The sequence below is a fragment of the Caretta caretta genome, chromosome 1, assembly GCF_965140235.1.
Source record: "Caretta caretta isolate rCarCar2 chromosome 1, rCarCar1.hap1, whole genome shotgun sequence".
NCBI classification, from domain to species: domain Eukaryota; kingdom Metazoa; phylum Chordata; order Testudines; family Cheloniidae; genus Caretta; species Caretta caretta.
In genome coordinates this window covers 260,096,279-260,123,474 of record NC_134206.1, presented here as the reverse complement: position 1 = coordinate 260,123,474, position 27,196 = coordinate 260,096,279, and the positions used below count along the sequence as shown (strand labels likewise).

The 27,196-nt window shown below is 48.9% G+C and overlaps 1 protein-coding gene across 1 annotated transcript; it reads left to right on the top strand.

The window, feature by feature from the left end:
- On the top strand, positions 1-27,196 carry NPTXR (neuronal pentraxin receptor). Its single transcript, XM_048846238.2, has 5 exons — positions 1-755; positions 18,903-19,125; positions 19,791-20,044; positions 20,624-20,803; positions 21,624-27,196. The coding sequence occupies exons 1-5, from the start codon at positions 141-143 to the stop codon at positions 21,846-21,848; spliced, it is 1,497 nt and encodes a 498-aa protein (XP_048702195.2). The 5' UTR covers positions 1-140; the 3' UTR covers positions 21,849-27,196.

Here is a 27,196-nt window from a genome sequence, read left to right as displayed (position 1 = left end):
AGCCGGGGGCTCCTCAGGCAGCGCCCGCTCCGCCTCGCGCTCTCTCGCTCCCGGGGCGCCCGCCCGCCTTGTTTTCTCCTGGCCGGGCCCCCCTCGCAGCTGCCACCCTGAAGTTTCTGGCCGTGCTCCTGGCCGCAGGGATGCTCGCTTTCCTTGGTGCAATCATTTGCATCATCGCGAGCGTCCACCCTGCGGCCAGCCCCGCCGGGGCTCTCCAGGGTGCTGACAATGACTCCAGCGCCGCCGCCGCCCTGCTGCCGGCCTCCGCCGCCGACAAGGGGCCGGGCGCTCTCCACGGTGCTGGGCAGAGCTTCTCGGGCGGCCCCCAGGACTCCCTGCTGGAGCTGCTCTCCAGCAGCGCCCGGCCCCGCCAGCAGCAGCAGCGCCAGCAGCTCTTCAGCCGCTTCCTCTGCACCCCGCTGCCGGCCGAGTGCCCCTCCGACAGCCCCCCGCCGGGGGACGGCCCCGCGCCCGCCGGGGACCTCTTCTTCCTGCACGCCGCGGCCGAGCAGCTGAGGCAGACGGCGCTGCAGCAGAAGGACCAGATCCTGAGCGACCAGGAGACCATCCGCGAGCTGACGGGCAAGCTGAGCCAGTGCGAGAACGGGCTGGAGCGGAGCTTCCAGGACAGCGCCTCTCTCTGGGGCGGGCCCCGGAAAGACACCATGGGCGACCTGCCCTGGGACTCGCCGGCCATGGTCCAGGAGATGGAGAATGCTGTCCGGTCGCTGAAAGACAGGATCGACAAGATAGAGGCAAGGCGTGAACCCCCACCCCCATCCCGTCCCCCCGCAGCCCCGCGCCCTCCCCTGCCGATCTCCCCTCTTCCCCCTCCTCTCCTTCCTCCCCACTCCGTGCCCCTCAGCCTGTCAGCTCCCACGGCTGAGCCTTCTCCTCCCCTGCTTTGCACGGCCCTCTCCAGGCTTTTCCTAGATTGCCAATGCCTGAGGGGTTGGGGGGAGGGGGGTTAGTGTATTTGAATACTTCATGTAATTAAATCAGAGATGTAATGTACTCTGGTAAATCAGACCCAGCCAGGCAAGCCCTGACTGTTGGCTCTGGGAACTGTGGGCCCATGGGTGGGTGGCTGGCTGTGTGGGCGGTGGTGGTGAAATGGGGACACAGTATAATGGATTGAATACCTGTGAGTGTGTGTTTGATTCCTTGCCACCTTTTCTCTGGTTTCTCCCTACTCTTTGATGTGAGATTTCCTCTGATAAAAAGCTTTCATTGAAATAAAACAAGTAGCTTTCATAGAATTCAGAGATGGAAATTATAGGGATATTGCGTGTGTGTGTGTATATACAATATATAATACATAAAAATGGATATTTCATGCCCTCCTCTCACGCTTCCAGATGCCCCACCAATGTTGGATTGTTCCCCACAGAATATTCCAGCCTAGTTTTAATTGACTCTCAGGGGATGGGGCTTTCATCACTTCCCTTCAAAGACTATTACTTATGTAAAAGACCTTAGGACATTTTATAGGTATCCATTGAAACATTTTGTAGACATCTCTTCTTCATAAATGCGGACGTGTGTCCCTTTCAACTCCGCCATCGAGTTTATTTTGAACTCATGTTTTCTCCATTCCCTACATATCTATACTATTAATTGCCCAGGGCCAGAGCAGGCCACCATTGCTCCCACAGAGTAGTACCTCACTCTGCCCATAGTCCTATTGCTGTGGGTGAGGGTAGCACCATGGAGTTAGTAGGGCTAGATTCTGCTGCCTTCGCACATAATGAGTAGTTCCTTAGTTATCCAGTTATGTCACTGATTGCAATGGGATTGCTTGCAGAATAAGGCTCTGTACTGCTCAGTGGGAGCAAAGGTGGCAGAATATTTCCTAACAATAATGAATATTGCTTACATAAGAAATAATGAATTATGAAAGTGAGGCCATGGACATTTTTGTTTACATTCAAGAAAGGGCTCTGTGTCATTTTCTGCTTGCCTGCAGTGCTATTCCTCTTCTTGTCCCTGCTTTGGGGTCACTGCCAGTGTTTCAGTCTCCAGTCTGGTTACAAGGGGATGAAAGCCAGCCTTACATAAAGACATACAACAGCTGTTCCCCTTGGTGGGTGGGTGTGGGAGGGTCTGTGTGTGGAAACTGAATTTTCATGTTGTTAGTGGCTGGTGGCAATCTCAGAGATGATATACACCTTTGCAAAGTGAGTTAAATGTCTCTTTTCTTTCTGGAATGCCCTCGGGCTAGATCTCAAGCTGGGAGATACTGATGGATTTGTGTACCTTCAAGGGGTGAAATCCTGGCCCCATTGAAGTCCATGACTTTGGTGAGGTCAGGATTTTACTCAAGGTGGGTAGCATGTCATCTGGGTACTTAATGAGGAGACATGTTTCTTATAGCGAGTAAAGGGTTGACCCTTCCCTGTGGAATGAGCATGAGTTTGCCACTCAGAACCCAAGGATCTTCCCAAGATCTGTTTGGATCTCAGGAGATCTGTCAGAGGCCAGGGCCATCTGTATAGAAACCTGGATGTCATGACTGACTCCAGGGCCCACTCATCCCCCTGCATCTGACTCCCTTGCAAGGGATTCCCCACCCATTTCTATCTATGAATGAAAAGGGGGCTCTCAGCATGGGAGAGTGAAAAGTTAACCCAGGCTGATGTCAGGGCCTGTCCTGACTCACCTGTCCACATCAATGTCTCTCAACCCCTGGAGGGCTCTCAGTGGATTCACGGGGGAGAAGAGTATGCCATGAAGGCAGCTCATCATCTTCCACACAGGAAGGGGGAGAGCTATATGTTGGGGGAATCCTATAAGCATGGAATCTAGAGATGGGTGGACAGGGATGATCCCTCTCCCAGAGACAATGTCATCAGGAATAACTTTCTGTGTGCAAGAAAGAGAGAAAAGGAGAGAAACACACTTAGGCACATACAGTGAGAGAGAGAGAGGCTGATACACACACACACACACAGAGAAAGAGCTAACACAATACGTGAAGCCACTCAGATTATCCGTGCAACAGATATGAAGAAAAACACAAGAAGAGATAGAGACAAACAAAGACACGGAGAGAGACAGATATGCAGGATGGCGAGACAAAGAGAGAGGCAAGTGTACGCACATAGGAACAGACTATGAAACACGCATGGATTACAGATCCACACAGACATACAGAGTGAGAAGAACTAGTGAGCTCCCAGAGAACAACATGCACACAGAGGAGAGAAACAGGTACACATAGGAACCGAGGAAAAGACTGTCACACACACAGTGTGAGACAGACACACAAAGACACACATGCAAGGAGATAAAGACCCATCTAGAGAGAGAGCCAGACACACCAGACCCAAAGAAACCCTTCAGAATGGAGAGACACATGGGCAGAGGGTCAGAAAGATGCAAAGACTGAGTGAGAGAAACACACAAACACAACTGGACACACACAGAGGGGTAGAGAGGAAAAGTCTCTCTCTCTTTCACGCACACACAAACACACACACAGAAGGACAGTACAACGCACAGAAACCCAGAGAGAGAGAGTGAGTATATATGGTGGTGGGTGTGCATTACATTTCATCTCATTGAACATCATGAGATGACAAGGTAGATAATAAGCTTTCGTGAGCTACAGCTCACTTCATCGGATGCATACTGTGGAAAGTGTAGAAGATCTTTTTATATACACACAAAGCATGAAAAAATACCTCCTCCCACCGAACTCTCCTGCTGGTAATAGCTTATCTAAAGTGATCACTCTCCTTACAATGTGTATGATAATAAAGGTGGGCCATTTCCAGCACAAATCCAGGGTTTAACAAGAACGTCTGAGGCGCGGTGGGGGTAGGAAAAAACAAGGGGAAATAGGTTACCTTGCATAATGACTTAGCCACTCCCAGTCTCTATTCAAGCCTAAATTAATTGTATCCAATTTGCAAATGAATTCCAATTCAACAGTTTCTCGCTGGAGTCTGGATTTGAAGTTTTTTTGTTGTAATATAGCAACTTTCATGTCTGTAATCGTGTGACCAGAGAGATTGAAGTGTTCTCTGACTGGTTTATGAATGTTATAATTCTTGACATCTGATTTGTGTCCATTTATTCTTTTACGTAGAGACTGTCCAGTTTGACCAATGTACATGGCAGAGGGGCATTGCTGGCACATGATGGCATATATCACATTGGTGGATGTGCAGGTGAACGAGCCTCTGATAGTGTGGCTGATGTTATGAGGCCCTGTGATGGTGTCCCCTGAATAGATATGTGGGCACAGTTGGCAACGGGCTTTGTTGCAAGGATAGGTTCCTGGGTTAGTGGTTCTGTTGTGTGGTATGTGGTTGCTGGTGAGTATTTGCTTCAGGTTGGGGGGCTGTCTGTAGGCAAGGACTGGCCTGTCTCCCAAGATTTGTGAGAGTGTTGGGTCATCCTTCAGGATAGGTTGTAGATCCTTAATAATGCGTTGGAGGGGTTTTAGTTGGGGGCTGAAGGTGACGGCTAGTGGCGTTCTGTTATTTTCTTTGTTAGGCCTGTTCTGTAGTAGGTGACTTCTGGGAACTCTTCTGGCTCTATCAGTCTGTTTCTTCACTTCCGCAGGTGGGTATTGTAGTTGTAAGAATGCTTGATAGAGATCTTGTAGGTGTTTGTCTCTGTCTGAGGGGTTGGAGCAAATGCGGTTGTATTGCAGAGCTTGGCTGTAGACGATGGATCATGTGGTGTGATCAGGGTGAAAGCTGGAGGCATGTAGGTAGGAATAGCGGTCAGTAGGTTTCCGGTATAGGGTGGTGTTTATGTGACCATCGTTTATTAGCACTGTAGTGTCCAGGAAGTGGATCTCTTGTGTGGACTGGACCAGGCTGAGGTTGATGGTGGGATGAAAATTGTTGAAATCATGGTGGAATTCCTCAAGGGCTTCTTTTCCATGGGTCCAGATGATGAAGATGTCATCAATATAGCGCAAGTAGAGTAGGGGCGTTAGGGGACGAGAGCTGAGGAAGCGTTGTTCTAAGTCAGCCATAAAAATGTTGGCGTACTGTGGGGCCATGTGGGTACCCATAGCAGTGCCACTGATCTGAAGGTATACATTGTACCCAAATGTAAAATAGTTATGGATAAGGACAAAGTCACAAAGTTCAGCCACCAGGTTAGCCGTGACATTATCGGGGATAGTGTTCTTGATGGCTTGTAGTCCATCTTTGTGTGGAATGTTGGTGTAGAGGGCTTCTACATCCCTAGTGGCCAGGATGGTGTTATCAGGAAGATCACTGATGGATTGTAGTTTCCTCAGGAAGTCAGTGGTGTCTCGAAGGTATCTGGGAGTGCTGGTAGCGTAGGGCCTGAGGAGGGAGTCTACATAGTCAGACAATCCTGCTGTCAGGGTGCCAATGCCTGAGATGATGGGGCGCCCAGGATTTCCAGGTTTATGGATCTTGGGTAGTAGATAGAATATCCCAGGTTGGGGTTCCAGGGGTGTGTCTGTGCGGATTTGATCTTGTGCTTTTTCAGGGAGTTTCTTGAGCAAATGCTGTAGTTTCTTTTGGTAACTCTCAGTGGGATCAGAGGGTAATGGTAATGTGTCACCCCTCCCCATGTGAACCTTAAAGCCTTAAAGATAAGACGGTAAATAAAAATAATCGAACTACTCAGTATTTCTTTTTAACAGGGGCTCAGTCAACTTGATGTTAGTTTGAACGTTTGTACAATTGATTGCCATTGAACTTGCTTGAATACGAGTAATGGTTACCAGGTGTCCCGTATTCAGCATAGGGAAATATGGTCACCCTACACCTAATACAAGACAAAACATCCCATTATGAAGCAGAAATATGATAGTCCCTCTTGACACAGCTTGATTAGTCAGCCTCTAAAATACTGCATTCAATTTTCGGCACCTGATGCCAAGAAGAGGGCAGAGGAAGAGGAAGTTGTCAGCAATCTGGAGGAAGCAACCAAAATTATTGGGGATGGGAGTGATTGACCAAAGAAGGAAGATTAAAAGAGCTGAGCACATAACAGACCACAGGTATTTGAAAGGTGTTGCTTTTAAGGAGGGGGAGGAATTGTTCAATGTGGGTATCACTAGGAGCAATAGGATGGAATTGAGCAAAGGGTAAACTTCACCTGAATCTTAAGAAACATTCCTTAAGGGCAAGATTTCTTAGCCTGTGGAACAGTCTTCCAAGGGAAGGAGTGGAAGCCCTAGCAAGTTGGCACTTTTAGATAGGATTGGACAAAGCTCTAGAAAATAAACTGTATGGGGAATATTCTGCAGTAGTTGGAGATGAGGGGAGTTCGACAAGATATGGCCTAATATGTCTCTTCTAATTATGATTTCTGTGCTTTTTGATCCAGATTGTGGTGCTGGGTTGTGTCTCTGCACCTCAGCTTCCAGTTTTATTTGCTTTCTGCTAAGGATGTTTTTAAAGATAAAAATTCTGTCTGTGCGTGGGAGGGGGATAAAGTGGGGGGAAAGAATCAATTGGTGGGGATCTGTCATGTCAGAAGTCTTTCTTTGGGACTGACAGAGCTCTTGGCACTGAATAAGGAATAGAAAAAGAGCTGTTCCCTGCCCTCAGGAGCTTAGTCTCAATAGACAGACAAAACCAAATGCACTGGGAGACTCATAGGAAGGTTCTGTCTTAGAGCATCTATCTGGTAACAAGCACATTAAGCGACAGTCTTTTTATTGACATGGGTTAACATATGCAGGTTTTGCAGGAGATGTGAGTTTTGGGAGGGATTTGAAAGAAGATTATTAATATAATCTGGATGCTGTTAGTGTGGCTGTCAGACATAACAGGATTTATTGGTGCTTTAAAAACCCCCTATTAAGTAGTTTCGTTCTTAATTTTTTAAAAGTGATTTAGCTGTGGTGAGACAGGCTGGCTTAATAATCCTGGAGGCTGGAATCCCCTATCCCCAAAGAACAGGGGCACAACAGACAGAACCAGTAACACTTCCCAGGCACACCACCCTCAGCAACTGTGCACCCAGCTCGCTCTGAAGAGACCCCTACCAGCTGAGGGTATCCTTGGGCCTTTCAGTCCCCAGCCTTCCTGCTGAGACTGCAGATAGAGAAGGGAAGAACAGCGTCCGTTGTGTTGGATTTGTGTGTGGAATGTGGACACCTGTCCACTATGGAAATGGAATGGGTTACCTAACTCATTTCACATAGGCCATCAGACAGTCATCGTCAGATGGGAACAACTCTTCCGACACTACCGAACTCAGGCTAAATTCAAACAGGTGCCTAGAGATAAAAGCTTCTATAACCAATTGCTTAATCCCGCCAGCCGCTCAGTCTGCCAAGCGAGTCTTCCTTTCTTCTTCCTGTGCAGTATTTTTTTCTATTTTCTCACGTTCTCTCCATGTCTCTCTAGACACACACACGCATACCTATGCTTGGGCATCTGTTCTTGGCTTGCAAAGCCAGTGATGCCAGAGGTACCAGTTAAATTATTTTAAGCCCCAAACTTAAGAGAAAACAATTAACCTTAACCCAATTTGCTGCTTTCAGTCTGTGGAGCCTTCTCCACTCCAGCACCCATCTGAAATGGGTAAAGGTGGAAGGGAAACGGACAGGCCAATCCAGAGTTTTATAAAGGAACTAACCCTTATTAAACCACAATACTATTCTACACTAATCACCCAGTAACTGCCATGTCATTGTTGTAAACTGTAATGTTTTGGCCTATTACATAAATTACTAGTGTACCTTTGTCTAAGGGAATCTGCTATGGAGAAAAACAGGCACATCCATCCCATTTCAGTTCATGGCAAAGCAGAGACATTGGGCCTCTAACCAGGAAAAAAAGATCCTAGGTGGAAAAAGGCTATTTTGTCACATCTGGTCCACTCTCCACCGCCACCTCCACTGTAAGGTGGTTCTCTATGGTACATCTGTAGTGGCTTTGTCTCGGTGAATTTTAAGTGACTTCAGCACCAGGGCTTTCTACCTCTTCCCCTGGGAGACTGGTCTGCAGTCTAACAAGCCTCTCTGATAGGAATGGTTTCTTGTCATTCATATGGAGCAAGTGTACTGAGGCAGTGCCCAGCCCCAGGCTGCAGAGTGGCTGTAGAAAGGCTGTGCTCAGGCTAATGCAGTCCTAATGCTACAGTAGCACCTGTGGCCATCTCCATGGGGGAGAGGAGGAAGTGAGGCTTGGCAGGACGGGGGGGGGGGGGGAATCCATGTAGGAGCAGAATCTCTTTTGCTATGTGTACGTACAGTGCCTAGCACAATGGAGCTCTAGTCTCAGCTGGAGCCTCTAGGTCCTACTGTGATAACAAGAATTCTCCAGCCCCATTTTTTCCGCAAACCACTTCAATCCCATCTGCCCCCTGCATGCCAGTGTGCATGGGTCCCCACAAAGCTGAGCTCCCTTTATGGACCTCTGCTACACCCCCTTGCACAGTGGAACCACAATGGTGTTGCTTCCAGAGGAGTCTCTGCAAAGACAGGAGGAGGACTGGTCCCATGGCTCCCAAGTGATGCAATCTAGACTGAGAGGTTTCCCATGAGTATACGGGGCATTAGTCCTTGGTCCTGTCCTCTTTACCGTAGCAGTTAAGGTGAACATATTGGAGGAAGGGAAGGGGGGGGAGATTGTAACAAAAGCAGTGGGAACAGATTTTGTAATGCATTAGTTAAACGAGGGGCTTTGATCTCCTTATATAAATGAAAGTGCATTTGCTTGACAACGAACAGAAACCAATCAAGTCCCAAGACTCACAGATTGCCAAGGTGTTGGCTTCCCCCCACCACTCCAGACGTTGACATTTAATGTGGTTAATATTAACTGGCAAATTTCAATCTTTTTGTTGGCTTGGCAGCACAAAAGCATAAAGAAGCCCCCGCTGCCCACCCCCCGCTTGCTGCCTTCGCTTTGGCAGGTGGGCAGCACTGAGCTGAATGAGCAGCTTTTCAGAATTCGTTCCGTACATTCCCTTCTACCAAAAGGGCAGCGGAAAATGACACTAGGGCAGCAGTTACGGCTCTGAAGTCATTTGGTCTGAGGGGAAAGGTGCTAGACTGGCAGCCCTGGAAACTGAAATTGCCAGCACAGGGCACAGCTCAGCCGGCGGCAGTGAAAATTTCCATCACTCCACTGTATCTTAGTGCTGACTGTAGGGGAAGCCCTTTGATGTGGGGAGTTCAGTGTCCATGGCCCTGTCAATCCTGGGCCTCTCTGGTGAGCTGGGCAATTAAGCCCCCGATGGGATGATGGTTTTGTGCTGTGAAAATCTGTCCCACTAGGAATGGGATTGAAACACCCCTCAGCTAATTCTGCACAAGCCACTGACCACGTGTCAGGAGGTATTTATTTCCTGGTCCATTGGCCTGGGACCAGGCTGGAACTGCTGACCTGGAGGTGAAAGGCTGCGGGAACCATTCACCATCCAATCGTTTGGCAAATACATTTTTGTCTCTTCCCACAAAGAGTGAGGCTAACATGATAGTTCCAGGGAGAGCTGTAAATGGTGTCCTCATACTCCGTAAACCTCCTGTCTTGCTTCCCACCTGGGCCAAGCAGAGTCCTTATAGGAATGGCCAGACAGATCCCACTAGTCAATCCTAACTGCTCCTCACCCTCTCCTAGAAGATGAGCTAACCCAGAGGAGCCTGTCCAAAAATCATGCTCTTTGCTGCCAACCCCAAGCACAAGCCAAGTTTTGAGGTGCAGGGGCCCTTGTTGGCATCTCCCAACCTAGCACAAACCTTCCCATCTGGCTGACCCCCCCACCTCCATGTGAAAGGTGATGTAGAGCGGAACCCTCTTTAACACTCCCAGGGACAAGCACCACCATCCAAAACCCCAACCAGCTTCTGAAGCCCTCTCTCCTTGCAGCCCCAAACTGACCCTCTCACAGCTTCTGAAATCTTCCCTCCCCGCCCCCCAGAGACAAACCCCCTCCCAGCTGCCAAAACCTTATGCTCTGCTCCACAGTGACAGTTTCCACTGTCTCCTGCCCAGTTGCCAAGCCCTTTCCACCCACCACTGACTTCTGTTGCTTTCTGAAGTTGTCTGGGGCTCCGCAGGTCTGATTTTGCACCGCCCCCTGCTACGGTTGATTGAGGTTCTCTGCTAGGGAAGTGGGATGACATTCTTACTGTCCCTTTCAGTTAGCACACAGGGAAAGTGGTGACAAGTGAAGGCTCCGTGTGTGGGCAGGTTACGAGGGCTCATCGTCCCATATGCTGGCAGTGCCAAAGCCAATACTGTAGTCTGGTTCTCCTTAGATCGGATACAAGATCATCTTTGTGACCCATCCAGGAATCAGCGGAGTCAGGGGAGAGAACAGATAAACTGAGCTAGACAGATCAATACAAAAAGAGACAAAAAAGGTAGGGGAGAGAGACAAAAATAATTAGAGAGAGAATGTGGTATGAAGGGAGCTAGAGAAAGAGAGAAAAGTTTCAGAGAGAGAGAGAAATGGAGGAAGCTGCCAGAAGAAAGAAAGGACGTTACAGAGAAAGAAAGGAAAGAAGGAAAAGAAAGAAAAGGCAGTCAGTCAGAGGGAATGAGGGAGAGAAACAAACCTTTATTGATCAGTGTAGGGCAGATTGTCATGATGCTAACAACAGTGACAAGAGCTCTTTTCTATTAACAGGTGGAGCTGAACATATAAACAGGGACATGGCATTTAAATCCAGAGCTAGAACAATCAAAGGGTGTAGCAGACAGTATCTCTGCAGCCTTTGTAATATCCAAGCAGCCTAAATGGATTAGAAAAGCCCTCAAAATCCGCAGCAACAGTAATAGTAAATAAATAAATCAAAGCTAAAACCAACAGGGAGCACAAGTAAATAACCCCACCAAAACAAAGCAGGGCACCCCCCACACACACCTGATCATAAATTATTCCTCTCATGGGCATGTAAATGACTCATTCAGCTTTCCCTCCTCTCCATCCATCCCCCTTCCCTGATGTTCCTCTCCTCAGCTTTCTCTTCTCCTTTCTGTGTCTTTATCAATGTGTCATTTTGCTTACACCAAAAGCACCATGTGCCCCATGGGGAGTAACTAGAAGTAATGGCACAAATTTGAGCAAAGGGAAAATGTGGCTGGAGATCAGGAAATGTGTTCCTAACAGTGAGAACTTCAAAGGCTATAGAATAGTCTCCCAAGGAAAGTGGTGGGAGCCCTGTTGTTTGGGACAATTAAAGCTAGAATGGAAATACCACCAGGGAATAGATTTTAGAGGACAATCCTGCATTGGCTGGTGGCAGGGGGTGGAACTAGATAGCATAATAGATCTTTTTCATCTTTAATGCTTACAATTCTATGACTGTAATTGCAATTAAAGAATCTTTTGCCCTGAAGGAGGCCAGGATAGAGAAGTACTCAGCAGGCAGTTGACTAAAGAGAGAATTCACCCCCCTCTAACTATCACCTCTTTGCTGAGGGATCATTTTCTTGTCAATTCATCTGTATTTTAAAAGTATATTCTATGCCTTATTTTACCCACAGTGGGGATGTTTTTTCCCTTGATAGAATAACCAGAGAAGTGATGCAGTTTGTGATGGTTTTTTTTAAATGATTATTATTCAGAAAGAGGTTCTGTTATCACCGGCTTAGCTAAAAAAGCACAGCAGAGGCAGCTGGTCTTCTCCCACCTACTAGGTTGCTAGGAAGTCCATCTCTCTGCATGAGTCTTTGCCGGACAGTCCTGGAATTATTGCTCTATTATTAATGCTGTTATTATTAATGCAAAGAAGATGAGAAAGAAAGTTGTTCACCAGTAGCCCTCCCTGCTCTTTCTCAGGAAATAGATTGTGTGGAATATGCCTTTCTGATCCTAGACCATCCCAGTTCACCATTCCAAAGAAAGGAGACATACCCAACATGCTGATGGGCAGGACTCCTTCCTGACTTCTGGTCTGAGAGGAGACAGATCTTTGACCTAGCAGAACAAGGCAGAGCAAGACCCAGTGGTTGGAGAATGAAGTCAGACAAATTTAGACTAGAAATAAGGTCCACATTTTTAACAGTGAGGTAATTAACCAGTGAATAAATTACCAAGGAATGTGGTGGATTCTCCATTGCTTGAAGTCTTTAAATCAAGACTGGATATCTTTCTCTCAAACGGAAGTTATGAGCTTGATTCAGGAATTACTGGGTGAGGTTTTCTGGCTTGTGTTTTGCAGGAGGTCATACTATTTGACCATGAAGGTTCCTCCTGGCCTTAAACTCAATGAATCTAATGATCTACTAAGGTGACCTGCAAAACTTAATATTAAAATGAGCTTGTGCCCTTTCTTTGCTTCTTTTGGATCAGAGCCGGCAATTTTCTGACCAAATATTTTTTCGTCAGAATTTGCTCATTCATTGAGTCAAAATGTTTTGCCAGGTAGGTTTCAAAACTGCCTCATTTCCCACAAGATTGCCCCCTCCTGGCTCCTCAGCAGCCTGCCTGCTGGACTGCCCAGGGCTGGAGACCCCAGTACTTCCTGGGTCTGCAGCTTCAGGGTAGCTCGCCAGACTGCCTTGGGGCTGGGAAGCCCAGGGCTTCCAGGGCCCATGGCTCCATGGCAACACACAAGGCGAACTTCCCCGGGGCAGGGGCTTCATTTGCAAAGAATTTTGTTTTCATTCCTAATTGGAATGACACCAGATTTCAAAGTATCTAAAGCCTGTGTGAAAGGGGACTCCCTTTCTCCACCCAGCTCTACTGATGATGAATAAAGAAGTCCTGAAAGTGTGCGTGTGAGAGGTTTCTGCTTGTTTGTTTACCTTAAAAATTCAGGTCTTGTTTGCCCTGGAAAACTCTTGAACTAGTGACTTCACACAGCCAGTAGAGAGGAGAAGGCGATTTTAGTCAGACTGTTTAAAAACCCTTTGGACCAGACCATCATCTGAAGAGCTGGCTCTATAATTTTAGTTTGTTTATCTGGACACCTACATCACTCCTATGACTAATGAAGATTTTGATGAAGGAACATCTTTGTTAAAGTTTCAACACCACCCAACACTTCAGTCAAGATCTGAGAGCTCACAACATACATGTTCTGAGACCCGCAACAGCTCCTGCACCAAAACCTGGAAGGGGGGGCAGAGAATGCCAAACACTGATCTCCCTTTCAGGGGAAAAAGACCGTGTGTGGATTAACTACACAAAGAGACTATTCTAGCCACCAATAACTGAAGAGAGCAGGAGTGAGGAAATTCAATATGTACCTGAGCATGCTAGTGAGAGCTTAGGGAAGAGCTGGGAGGAGGAGGAGCTGTTCCATTTGTATAGGTTTGCTTGAATGGAGTCCACTTTAACCCTACAGCCTGTTTGCTTATTTCAATCTAATTACACAGAGCTGCTTTGTTTTAAATTTCCGGGCATGCTAATGAATTCTTTTGTTGCTGCTTAGCTTGAATAGCTCCTATTCCAAGTCTGTGATTCCCTTGGGAGTTACTTTGGTTGCCAGCAGTGGGAAAGCTGCATGCAAGACATTCCCCGATAGGGTCTCCTACCTGTTTAAACCTTCCAGTTAGACTTCCAGACAGAGGGCCTGACTCTCCTCTCACTCACACCGGCTTTATGCCAGTGTGACTCCACTGAGCTCAGCAGGAGGACTCCTGATTTGCACCAATGTGAGGGAAATCAGAACCAGGCCTGGAATCTTCTGTGCCTGTTTATCAAATTGAATAGACTTCTCTTAGAACCCTGAGAGAGCTGTTCCCATATTAACCAAAGGGGCCACTACAGGGGTGCAGGAACCTCCTTCCCCTTCCCCCTGAGCCAGAGGTCTAGGACGGGAATCCAGCTGGGATCTCTCTTTGGCCCAGCACAGCAATGTATGTCACCCTTATAAAAATATAACTGCTGATAGATAGATTAGATAGATAAATAGGGCACAAGTCAAACAACACATCTGTCTATCCAAGTGTCAGCACTTTGCACAGCGGTCCAGTGGACCTTGGTTTAATTCCCAGCTCTGGTCTTTGTTCCACAGGCTGAAATACTGTGGAACAGTGTTCTTAGCCCCCAGTGCAGGAAAAGGGCCTCATGTCCCCTTAACAGCCAATCCCCTTCTGGCCAGTAAAGGGTATGTCTACACAGCAAAAAAAAGAAACACAGAAGCAAGACTCAGAGCCCAGGTCAACTGATTTGGGCTCACGGAGCTCAGGTTGTGGGGCTAAAAACAGCAGTGTCAATGTTTGTGCTCTGGCTGGAGCCTGGGCTCCAAAACCTGGCGACTGGGGAGGGTCTCAGAGCCTGAGCTCCAGCCTGAGCCGGAACATTTACACTGCTACTTTTAGCCGCACAGTGTGAGCCCCATGAGCCCAAGTCAATTGATCCAGGCTTGGAGACTTGCTACCCCTGGAGGGTCGGGAGAGGTTTGCTGTGTCGATATATTCCAAGAAGCAGAGATAAATGATGGTGCGGAATCCTCAGGGCATTGACAGGGAAATAGAAACTGTCCTGTAGCATGGGATGAAATTATGCTGGCATTGGATTCTGGAGTCCAAGGAAAGATGGATTTCAACATGTTAATGCGTCACACACTGGTGTCTACTAGCCACACTTCTGAGTCTCAGTGTTCCTCCCTAAGCTCTGGGTGCTGGAGGAGTGGAGCACAGAATGGAGCTAGCCTGGGTGGGGCCCGCTTTCTGTGTGAATAGAAATGCTTGCCTTAGAGGGCACTGCTGGAGATCCCCATTTGGATTCTGGGCAATACCAGTTCTTCCCAGCTAGGGAACCGGAAGTGCTGCTGGCAGTGATAATAGAAATCAGCCAGAAATCCACTTTTGCTGGCCTTTGCAGAAGCTTCTAGGCTGTGAAAACACAGGAAGTCACCACCCTGTGACAGTTTCCAATGAAGCAAAGCAGAAAATGGAGAATTTTCTCTGGATCCCTTTCCTAGCCCACGTGGTGGTGAGGTGCCTGTTGGCAGTGCAGTCTGGGCTCAGACCAAGCCAGTTTGCAGTAGAACAGCCTGCAGGCCCATCAGTTTCTTTAACATCTAAGCAGGGTGGAAGGAAAATAACTTGTTTAAAAGGTTTTTTCTGTTGATGACAAATGGATTTTTGAACAGTGTGAAAAATGTGTTTGAAATGTTTCCAGTTTTTCCACTAAAGAATTTAAAAGAAAAAAATCATTCTGAGTCATTTGGTTGATGAAGTGGAAAATTCCACACACACAAAAATTAAAACAAATTCATTTCATTCAAAATATGTATGGAAAATAATTTCCTTTTTTTCAACCAGCTCTACATTGAAACTCTCACTGAACATTAGCATTCAGTTTCTAGTCTTTAGGGCTGTGGAAAAGACCTTCAGAACACAGACCCAATGCAGTCTGGAGAGAAATGATAATGCTATGTGTGGGGGGGTGGCCTAGTGATTAGAGCATGGACAAGAACTTAGGACACCTGGGTTCTATTCCCAGCTCTGCCATTGGCCTGATGGGTGACTTGGGTAAATCCCTTCACATCTCTGTGCTTCTGTTTTCCCATCTGTAAAATGGGGACAGTCATGTAATGTGCTTTGAGATCTACTGATGAAGAACATTAGACATTGCTGCTACTCTTATGTTGCAAATGCTGCCCCAATCCTGTCAGCACTGATGGTCTTAAGTACAGTGGAACTAACTGCTGTGGGTTCCGCTGTGTGTTGGGGTGGGGAGGCAGGTCATGTACAGTGACCCTATGTCAAGGTATGGGCAGGTGGAGGTGCAGTGAAGTGGCCTGCAGATTCATAGGAGCACAGGAATTGCCAGACCGTCTACCCCAGTATCTTGTCTCTGACCGTCAGCAGCAGCAGGTGCTTCAGAGGACAGTGCAAGAACCCCAGCACTGCATGCCCAGGGGTCTCATCCTCAATCACAGCCCTGCAGAGGAGCAGCTGTGGCCCAGCCCACCATGTGGTGTGTACAGAGATTCCTTTTCCATTCCCCTCTGCTCGTTGATCCTATGCACAAAGCAGACTTTTGGTCTTGAGAGTGGCATTAAGAGCTCCTGTTCCTGTCACTGGGGAGTTGATTCTAACCCTAAAGATGTCAGTTTCAGTTATGAACTATTTCATGTCTGGTCCTTTTATCAGATCTCTAGCTAGTCTGGGATTGTGGGTGGAGTTGGGGATTTTTGGTGGGGCGTGGGGAGAGCTTCACCACTCCCACTGCCGTGCCCTGTCCCCAGTCAGACCTCGGAGCACAGCAACTGACAGAGCGAGCACATGGCCTGGGATAATGGAGCCTGTTTTACTATGAGGAAAAGATTTGCGTGGGTATCAGAATTAGTCCCCAAATTTTTCCAAAAGGGCCAGAGGGTCCTTCACTCCCAACTGGACAAGCCACTGGGGAGGGGCAGAAGCGACATTGGTGTAACATCTCACTAGAGATGGGTGGAAGGGACTTTCATGTAATGCTTCATTGGAGGTGGGTGCAAGACGCTCAGTTTAACATCCCAACTGGTCAGTGAATGGTGTTTTGTATCCTTCCTCTCTCTAGTCTAGGTCTGTAGCAGGAATTATCAATTGAGGGATGTCTCAATGAGGAAGGTTTTTCCAACCATCAATACTTCTTGCAAATCCAACTCGAAAAGAGGCAGGAGGCATTGATGGAAAAGCAGGACAGATGTACATGTGTATAAAAACAGACCAATACGCCACAGGCAGGGGCGGGACAGGCAGGCAGAGATGGATTGGTTACCTGTAAACAGACAAACTAGGTGCAGGAGGAACCTATACTCCAGACACCTGGAAAGAAAGCAAGAGACAGAGACAGTGTTTGATCTTTCAGGTCAGTTTCCCTGCCCCTGGCACATTTTCCTTCCTCGCTTGCCACTTTGAGCCGATATCAGCGCTCACCTGAGCTGGTCGTACCCCCAAATGCCCTCTCCCCAAGTCATTAACTAAGCAGTGATTATCCAGAAGCCTCTGGGGGGCAAAGGCTGAGCGTCACAGCTGTTCTTTCCCACCCGACCCTGCGTCTGTAGGAGAGCCTAAGCTTAACATAGCAAGAGGGATACACGGGGGAAATAAAAGAAGTTTGTTTCTCTGGGGGAAGAGAATGGGAGATAGCATGAGGCAGCTCCTCAATTCTGCACGGGCAGGAGGAGGGCTGGAACGGGAAGAGGGTGGAAGGTGACTACAGTTACAAACACACACACATACAGGCACCCCAGCCCTGGCATCAGTAGCCTTGAGAGGATTTGTGAAGCCCAGCGCAAAGGGAGGCAGAGAGTGTAAGCTAGTCCAGAGAAGAGCTGATATTGGAGGGGGAATGAATCCCGGCAGCAGCCACCTCGCCTTCACCACGCTGGCGTTAAGAGCAGGAGGCGTGTGGGATGGTGTCGAGCGCTGACTCCCACAGCACCATCTGCCATCACCGAACTGATTACGTACAGGAGGCAGCACATTTTAGGCTAAGACAATACCCTGTCCTTGCGAACAGTGTCAGCTGGGGATGGGGTTGAATAGGAGGGTTTCTCTGGCTGAACTGAGCCCTTCTGCCAGAATGGACAGGGGCATAGACAAAGGCTGTGCAGCAGGGCCCCCCAAGGGCAATACCCTTTCAGTCAGCTCTCCCCTCTCACCACAGCTTCCACCACCACTGAGTAATACCATCCCCTTCTCCCATCTGGCCTGGTGTCCGCTAGGGAGCCTGCAGGATGATGGTTGGGTCTTTTGAAAATGCCGGAACATCTTGGGACATGCCCTCAATGTTCCTGACCAGGGCTTTGCAATAGCCAAAGCAGAGCCTGCCTCAAAGAGTCCAGTGCAGGTTTTACTCTGAGCCTGGTCCATGGGGAGGTAGGACTTCGAGAGTTTGGGGTGGGCAGCGCAGGCATGATCTGTAAATCTCAGCACTGGGATTTAAACTCCCAGCAACTGGAGACACTGTAGGTGCGGCCACTGCACCCCAAGATTCTGTTATACAAGTTAATACACACCCTGGTGGGGAGCTTTACCAGCTGGGGCCTTATCTCCTGTTGGGGTCCTCCCCACACTTTGCCATGTACTACCTGCTGTGACCTCACACACAAACACAGAGAGAGAGCAGCGACTGAGCTGAGCTAAGAGGATTACAGCTCCACTTTGTGATGTTACAATGACAGTCGCCTGAAAGTCGGAGATGAGAGTGGCAGGGAGGGAGAGGACCTCTGATCTTTCCTTGCTCAGCCCCAGCCACTGTTATAGACTCAGAGCCTTTAAGGTCAGAAGGGACCATTGTGATCATCTAGTCGGACCTCCCACACGTCGCAGGCTACAGAACTTCACCCTCCCTCTCCTGTGATAGACCCCCTAACCACTGGCTGAGTTACTGGAGTCCTCAAATCATGATTTAAAGACTTCAAGTTACAGCGAATTCACCATTTACACCAGTTTAAACCACCAAGTGACCCATGTGCCGCGCTGAAGGGGAAGGCGAAAAAATCCCAATCTGACACGGGGGAACATTCCTTCCCGACCCCAAATATGGCGATTTGTTGGACCCTGAGCACGTGGGCAAGACCCACCAGCCACACACCTGGGAAAGTATTCTCTGTAGTAACTCAGAGCCCCCCCATCTAGTGTCCAATGCTGGCCATTGGGAAAATCCTCACAAAATTTCCAGTCACAGCCCCAAGGTCTCCTTTCTCCATGGAGAAAGTTTGTCCAAAGACAGAACTGACATCAATGGAAGTCCCTTTCTCTATTCAACCCCAAGGTAACAGGGAAGGATCATGAAGGGTAACCAGTTGACGTGCTTAATGTCAGATATGTTTGTAATGAAACTAATGGAGTCTCCTAAAGGTGAGGGTCACATGAAGACGGAGGCCCCTAAAGACCAACCAGTTTGACTTGGAAGTCCAGGGCTTTATCCCCAGGTGACTCTGAAGAGATGGGGCTGGGTAATTTGTTTTCAGCTTTGTGGTTATGTTTATCCCTGATTTTTGTCTTTCTTCCTTTCCCTCTCCCCTCCCTGTTCTTCACCTCTCTTTCCGAGTGCAGCAGGAGCTCCCAGCACGAGCCAACGCCTCCACCCCCTCCTCCCCTGTGCTGACCCGAGATGTGCTCCACACCGAGATGGAGGCGCTAGAAGAGCAGCTCCTCTCCAAGATACTGTCTCTGGAGAAAGAGCACTCCTCCATTACTAGCAACAACGGCCAGCAGCAACGAGAGGTGGAGAAGGAGCTGAGTGTTCTCCAGAGCCGGGTCTCTGAGTTGGAACAGGGTCAGTACTGCTAGGGGAGAGTCTGATTAAACCATGATCTGCTCCTGGCTGATTCAAAAAATCCTATCCCCCCACCTGCCGTCTATGCACATGACGGTGCCTCACCATTCTTAATCAGGAGGAAGGGTAGATGCTTTGGGCTAGAGATGAAATACCGTGTCACTCTAACGATTATTTATCAGTGTATCTGATTCTGTACAAATAAGTGGAAACACAGCCTGTGGCCTAAGGAGATTACAATCTAACCTGGACTCGGGCCAGGTTCAAATATAGGGCACAGAGTCTGAAGGGCCAGACATTGAGCAGTAAGGGTGTTCTTTCAAATCTCTCCTATGCACTGTGCTCATTGGGCTATTGCTGCCTGGCCTGTTTGATTGCACCATGCCCTTTCAATGCGGCCTTGTCTATGCCATGAAACAGAACCACCACTGACAGTGGTTGTTAACAGTTGCAGCTGAGCTGGTGCTGTACATGGAGGCAGGATGGTGCTGAGCTGCAAGTGCTGTCAGTGGCCTTTGTCAGCAAGGGTTCCATTCTGTAGGGTTGATTTCAGTGTTGGATTGGTTTAATTTTCAGTGTTTCCATGTGGGACAGTCCCTCTACAGCTCCCACTGTTACTCACCTGTAGCCCTGTTTCTTTCCCCCCTCTCCTTTGTTTGCCCAAGAGCACCCAGTAGCACCAGACTTCAACCCTCCAGATGCCTACAAGGTGACCATCCCTGTACGGACCAACTACATGTACGCGCGCATGAAGAAGAGCCTGCCGGAGCTTTTCGCCTTCACAATCTGCATGTGGCTGAAGTCCAAGGCCTCGTCTGGGCTGGGCACTCCTTTCTCCTATTCTGCCCCTGGACAAGCCAATGAGATTGTGCTGATGGAGTGGGGACACAACCCCATGGAGCTGCTCATCAACGACAAGGTCAGGAGGGGTTAGAGCCTCCGAGCAGGGAGCATAGGCGGAAGTAAGCGTGTATGCCACCCTTTCCTGGAGAGGGGGAGCGGGGAGAGGGAGGAGCCTCCCACCCTACTCCCATTGATCGGGATTACTTCCATGCTTCCCCTTGTCCTGGAGAGAGGAGAGGTGTGACTACCAGACCCTATTGTTTCTAACTCAGAAACCTTATTTACCCACCCCTGCTCTTTCCTTCTCCCTGCTCCTTCCCCCTCCCCTTTCCTACCTCTCCCTTTCTCTCTTATTTGCCTCCTTTCTGTTTCCCTCTCTCCACCTCCTCCCTCCTGAGGGGATCTTCCTCTTTCCAGACACAGTCCTGAGGATCTCTCCTCCGCCCCCTCCCTGCATCTCCCAGTTCCCCTCTACACTATCCCTGAAAATCAGGCTGCTGCATGTCAGAGCCAGTGGGAGAAGGTCTGTGCAGGACTCCTGACCTGCTGCTGCAAGTGACTGCTGGGAGAGATTGTCCCACAACATGCCAAGGGTGCGCTGTGGCTTTTAAGGCAGCCCCATGACACCCCTGGTTTGGTTTTGGGTTTTTTTAAGGTTGCCCAGCTGCCCCTAAATCTGAAGGATGGGAAATGGCACCACATCTGCATCGCCTGGACCACCCGGGATGGCGTGTGGTGGGCATATGAGGACGGTGAGCAGCGCGGGTCCAGTGAGAGCCTGGCCGCCTGGCATCCCATCAAACCCCACGGGGTGATAATCCTGGGCCAGGAGCAGGTAGGTTGCAGTTGCTGCATCATCTTGGGAACAATTAACCTGGTATTCTGTGGAATATGCACAGCCTTCTGGGGTATCTGTAAGCCTCAAAAGCAGAAAACTGGTGTCCCCTCTAGCACTCTCCCCAGACTGCAGTTACCACCCTATCTGGAGCTGGTCAGGACAGCTCCTCAGCTGATCAGAGGGACCACTGTTGACTGCTTCAGCGTCCGCCTCCCTCATCCTCTCCTCAGTGGTGCTGGGAGGGGTTGCCTGTGTCAGCCCTGCACAGCAAGAGCCCGGGTTCTTTTTGGAATCCCCTCCCTGATTGCTTCCAGGTCCAAGCTCAGTTATAGCCCGCGGATGCTTGTAGAGCACCTGGGAGTTTGGGTGGGAGTTCGCTTGGCAATGCCGTATTCAGTCTGCAGCCATTGTTGGCTGTGTGTGTTTACAGTAACAGCGCCCCTCCGGATCACCTGGGAAAGGGGATCCCCCGGAAGAGAAATCTGAGGTAGTCAGGAGTAATGCAGTGGCCATATTCATTCATTGTATTCGCTCTACCCTTGTCTGTCTCTCTCTCACTTTCTCTCCATGTCTCTCTCTTTCCTTTGTTCACTCTTGCCATTTGATTTCCTTTGTTTTTTCTCCATTTCTGTTTGTTTCTTCTTTTTCCCTCTCTATTTTACCTTTTCTCTCCTCTCACTTTTCCTTTCTCTCTCTCTCTCTCTTTCCCTCCCCCTCGTTTCCTTTGTATGTCTCTCATTCACTGTCTCTCCCTCTCCCTTTCTACCATTTCTCTGTTAATGGGCTGATACCCCCCACCCCCAATGTGCTGGTGCAGGATACGCTGGGCGGTCGATTTGACGCAACCCAGGCCTTCGTCGGCGAGATAGCTCAGTTCAACATATGGGACCACATCCTGACGCCCACGGAGATCCTGGGCCTGGCCAACTGCACCTCCCACCTGCAAGGCAACGTGATCCAGTGGGACGACGAACTAGTGGAGGTCCTTGGGGGTGCCACCAAGTGGAGCTTTGAAATGTGTGAGGAGAGGATGAAGGCATGAGAACCCCCCTCCACCCCCACCTATGGAAAGGAGCATGACAGCGACTTCCACTGTCTCCACGTCACCTAAGGAATGAGGTGGCAGGGATCCCCTTTTTCCCAAATAGAAACATCTTGAGTTCTGAATCCACTCGGGGAGGGAGGAGGGAGGAGCAAGAAAACCATCTGAACTCAAAGAAATTTGACGCTGTTTGTTTGATTGTGCCAGTTAAGGCCTATTTGACTCGTAACAAGTGAGTGGCAAGGTCCTCCACCAACCATCCATACAATGGCACCACCAGGGGTGGCTCTGGTGTGAGGATGAGGGAGCCATAGGTACCATGGGAACTCCCGAGCCAACATTTCTCCTCTCTGCACATCCTATTGCTAGCATTGCATAGTCTAGTGTGGGTACTGGGTGGAACTGCAAAGGCCATAGAGCCTAGCTGGCGGGGCATTGGTCCTGGGGAAGCCACTGGCTGACTGGGAATACCCAAGCTAACTGCATGTTCCACTGGGAGTGTCACAGTGAAAAACCCTCTTCCAGATATTAGCTCCATGGTCCTGCCAGCTGGGATTCCCCTTGGATTCCCCCCGTCTGCTATAAATACCAACACCTGGGTTCCACAGAGGACTCAACAGGTTTTGTTCATTTCCCCCACAAATGGGCCAAACTCATCCTGGGTAGAACTTAATACTTTAAGGCTGAGTTTCTCACAGCTGCCCTAGGGGCATTTGGAAGCTCAAATCCCATTTAGTTTGGGCTTCTCCATCCTGTCGGCAGATTTGAGAAACTCAGACTTTTAATATTCACTACATGAAAAAGTCTTGTAGCCTCTGAACGATGGGGGACAAGAACAAGCCCCTGATCGATTCTCAAAAGCTGTCCCATTCCTGTTTCCTTTCTTAAAATAGGATTGTTCATTCCCTCCACTCCTCCCACATCCCCTTTAAATCCCCTGAAAGGGAGACTGTCAATGCAAAACTCACAGGGCTAGATTCATTCCACTGGCCCAAGCCCTGGTGGACAGCTCACAGTAGGAGGAAGTCAGCCTGAAATACAGGGGGGAGGGTGATGCAAGGAACTCCCTGCCTGGGATCAGTCCAGTCTCAGAAGTGAATGGTGCTGGGTAGGGGAAGGGTAAAAGCAGGACAGGGTAACAGCTGGTGCGGCCTCAGTGTGCTGGAGCTGCGGGCAGATTGTGTGGAACCCCCCCGCCCTTCCTCCCGTGGAGCACACATTGGGGACACTAATTGCCTTCTCCTGGAGGTGCTCTCTCCCCTCAGCCTGGTACTGCCTGCAGAAGCAGGGGGCAAATCTGTCCCACAGACTTAAAACCAAAGCCTTGACTGTGTTACACCTGCTAGCTCCTCCTAATACTGAAGCCAACAGAGTTAGAACATGCGAAGGGCTTGAGTACCCCAGAAAGTTTTGCTGGGTTAACTGTACCCGTATAGTTAAAGCAAACAAAGCAAATTAACCCCGACCATAGTGTGGGTGCAGTTATACGGGTATCAAAATACTTGTACTGGTAATTGTACTGGTATGGCTTATTCTGGTTCAGGGAGTGGAATAAGATCTGCTTGTATAAGGCACTTTATACTGGTACAACTATAACTACTTTTGTTAAAAAAAAATCACACACATCCCCATCCAACATGGTTATCCTGTAAAACTTTTAAATGTAGACCAGGCCTTTGACTGGGATTTGCAAAGGAACCTAAGGGAGCTAGGCACTCAGTTCCCATTGAAATTCAATGGGATTTGGGCACATAATTCCTTTAGGCTCTTCTGCAAATCCCAGCCTGATTGCCTTATTCTCACTGATGCAGTTTGTTTGCTTTTTGCATGTCACTGAGCTGGGACCAGGAAACAAGCCTAGTCAGTTTCACTTTCTGCTTTAGTTTCACTTCCTAATTCCCATAACTCAGCCTGATGCTGTTGTCAGGGCTGGCTCCAGGCACCAGCTTTCCAAGCAGGTGCTTGGGGCGGCATTCAGAATGGGGCGGCAGTCCGTGTCCCGCAGCAGCAATTCGGCTCTTCCCGCCGCGGCAGCTTTTGGGCAGCAGCCCGCCGCTCTTCCGGGCGCAGCGGCAATTCAGCGGCGACTGCTTGGGGCGGCAAAATTGGTAGAGCCGCCCCTGGCTGTTGTGTTTGGGTTTCCAATAGTCCAGTCCTCCTTGAAAAGCACTGTCGTCCCCCCTCACCCCCCCCCCCCCCGCAATGCCCTGACATTTGTCATCGTAAATTTTGTGAGGCTGTGCTTTTACCACACTTAAATGCTGGGCCTAAAGCTACTTGACAGCATTGTCTTCAATCTATTACTGTCCCTACCCATCAACCCCCTCCAGTCCTAGTCAATCAAATACATCTTACACCCTCTTGGAAAGCAGGTAGTTACAGTCAATAGAATGGGTGGCAAAGCTAATGCCAACTTTACTGATAATTTTTTTTACGGATAGCTATATTTATATAATATGACTCAAACTCCATCTCATCAGCAAACCCTTTTTAGTCCTAAGAATACAGTAAATGCAAACACACACACACGTTTATACTATATAGGGAGTGGTGCTAGCCGCATGAAAGATGCATTTATCAGGCACTGTTGGCTTCCTCCCCTGCACTCTGTCCAATAAGCCATCTCCACTGGAAATACTTCGAACATTCCAAACCTCTGAAGCAATTTAAACAGCTGCCTTTAAAAACCAGCCAACCTGCCAAGAAATGTTCCCTAATTCTCCCCGCTCTAGAGGTGGAATGTTCCCCCCACCAAAATTACAAAGCTGGAGGCTCAGGATGCCCACCCACAGACAAGGTCTAGTATCTTGAGACACACCAAAGTTAAAATCAGATGCTTTTACCACTGACAAGGAGTTTTTGTTTCCAGCTCTAATAGATCAGGAGGTATCTTGACCTCAAAACCATGACGTGATGGTGTATTAGAGAGGCCTTTTAGAGGTTTTAGAAAAGCACAAGTTGACCTTTCCCTCTGGGCGGTAAAAAAGTAGATGGAAACAGCACAAGGAGCTTTCTCTGCACCAGAGGAGAGGGATGGGGGAGCTGGGAGGCCGCACGATTTTTCTAGGCAAGGAGAGAGAGGGGAGCGCTCCCTCTGCTTTTCGCAGGGGGGATAGAACTGTGCTCTGTCCTTTACTTTCACCCCTGCCTTTGAGACATGTACAGTTAGACTCCTGGTATGCAGGAAACCTGACTACAAGCAGAGGGATACAAGGTAGTTCCAATAATGTTGTTAGCACCTCTTCACCATTTCTTAAAGCATTTTTCTGTGGCCTAAACAGGCTCTCTGATGGGGTAGGGTGATCTGAGTGTTCTATTGGTACTGAATTAGGATGACCTGAATAACTCGCTCAGCGCCGTGCCACCCAGGAATAACATGGTCATCCCATGCTGATCAAGCCTCTCTACCACACCAGCATGCGTTCTCTTTCTATGCTATATATTTTCATATCTGCTGTATGTATGGAGAGATTGAGCCAGATTCAACTCTGGCTTATGTTAAAGCAGCTCCATTGTAGTCAACTGAGTTTCATTTGCACCAGGTCCAAATCTGATTGGCTGTAGCGTAGAAACTGGTGTGTTCTCTCTGAGCCACTCAGAATGCAACTTTTCAAACCTGGGATTGCAGCTGGGTGTGTTCCTTTGCTCAGCCTTCTTTCTCCACCCCCCAGCCATGCAGGGATTTGGGGTGGGCATGTCCCACTTGCAGCCAGGACTGGGAAGCATGCAGACAAAAAGCAAACTGTGATCCCAAATCTTTCCCCCTAAAACAAGTTCAGGGCCTGATTCTTCTCTCTGGCACCAGCCTGATGTAACTCCACTGACTTGACTGAAGTTGCTTTGGAGTGTCACTGGTAGAGTGAGAGATGAATCAGGCCCTTTGGGGTTTGAAGGCTTCTTCTTGTATTTTATCTGACCCTGAACACTTAGATGCTGGGTCAGTAACTAGCTGTTCCCCACTCTGCTGCTGGAAAGGCCTCAGTTACAGCCCTGGGTGGGGAAAAGTGAAGCAAGCCATTACACCCTGATCTCAGGGTTGCAACTGGAGTCTCTTCTGAAATAGAGCCAATATGTTTCCTCTTTCCATTTGGCCAACAATCTGCATTTCCCCTTCTTCACTGACTCCCCTTGGTAGGCTGCGGGCAGAGGGTATTTTCCTTGATGGGAGTGCTCATGGTTGGCCATTGCACCTGCTTTGCTAGACTCTGTGCTGCCTTCTGGTGGAGGATCTTTGGGGCAGAAAAGGTTCTGCATATCAAGGTCAAAGGCAGTTGGGAGTTGGGAAAGGGCCAGCATGGCTGGGTTAGCTAGGACAATGCTTTCCTGGGCTGCCCACCAAGTGGTGGGTGCCACCTCTGTAGTGAGCTAATCAAAGGAAAGGGGGAAGAGGTGCTCCCTGGGGCATGTTTTCCAGATCAACATTAGAGAACAAGAAGGAGAGTAGGAAGAATCCAAGATGAATTCCCTGGGGCCAGAGTACAGAAAGGAAGGGAAAACAATATCCCAAGGGATAGATAGTCCAGTCTGAGTAGTCATGCCTGCTCCATAGCCCCGTCACTTGCTAATGACATGTGGAGGTAGCCTGCCTGTGCTTCTTAGCTGCTCAGCAGGTGTGGGAGGAAAGGGGAGTTGAGGATGGATTTTCACCAGAGCACAGGGAAAGAGCCAGCACCCTTAGAGGGGAAGCAGCTTGGGGGGCGCGGGATTGAAAGCTGCTGGACTTGAAGCTGCAGGTGGGGGAGTTCATTTTCCTTTGGAGTGCATGACCACTCAGTGTTTCCAAGCTGCGTGAAGCCACTGATGTCTGCATACACTGTTGGGCGGGGGGGTGGGGGGGGGATACTTTGGGGTTTTGTAATTGCTCGTGTCGTGTTTTGCTTTCCCCTCCTCAAAACCTTCCACTTTCCATGTCTGGTGGTTCCACCTGCAGGATCTTTTCCCTTTTCTCTCTCAGCTACACAAGGTGGGGAAGTGGGGGTGCAGGGGAGACAGACAAATACATTGTTGTTTCCTGGATTATTCTAGTGTCTGTTCTGACTGGATCTCCTGCCTCTCCTCTAGCTGCCCTATGCTCACACTGAGATGCAGCTAACGCCCTGCTGGAGGGAGGGACGTGGGGGGGGAGGGGCTCAAACACAATCATGTTCAAATTGTAAAACACTGTGATCTTAGTGCACCATGACTGGGGTGGGGGAGGGGGAACAACTACGCCAAGCCGCTCCCTCTCTCTCTCTCTCTCTCTTTTGTACATCCGTGACATGAGATTCCACGTGCGCACGCGTGTATATGTATCATATCTATTTTTCTTTTGTAAAGCTGTGAACAATAAACGTGACGTTTATGTTTGA

Coding starts and splice junctions, on each gene's coding strand:
- NPTXR (XM_048846238.2), top strand. CDS start 141: ATGCTCGCTTTCCTTGGTGCAATCATTTGCATCATCGCGAGCGTCCAC. Junction 20,045..20,623: donor AGCTGCTCATCAACGACAAG/GTCAGGAGGGGT, acceptor GGTTTTTTTAAG/GTTGCCCAGCTGCCCCTAAA. Junction 20,804..21,623: donor TAATCCTGGGCCAGGAGCAG/GTAGGTTGCAGT, acceptor GTGCTGGTGCAG/GATACGCTGGGCGGTCGATT.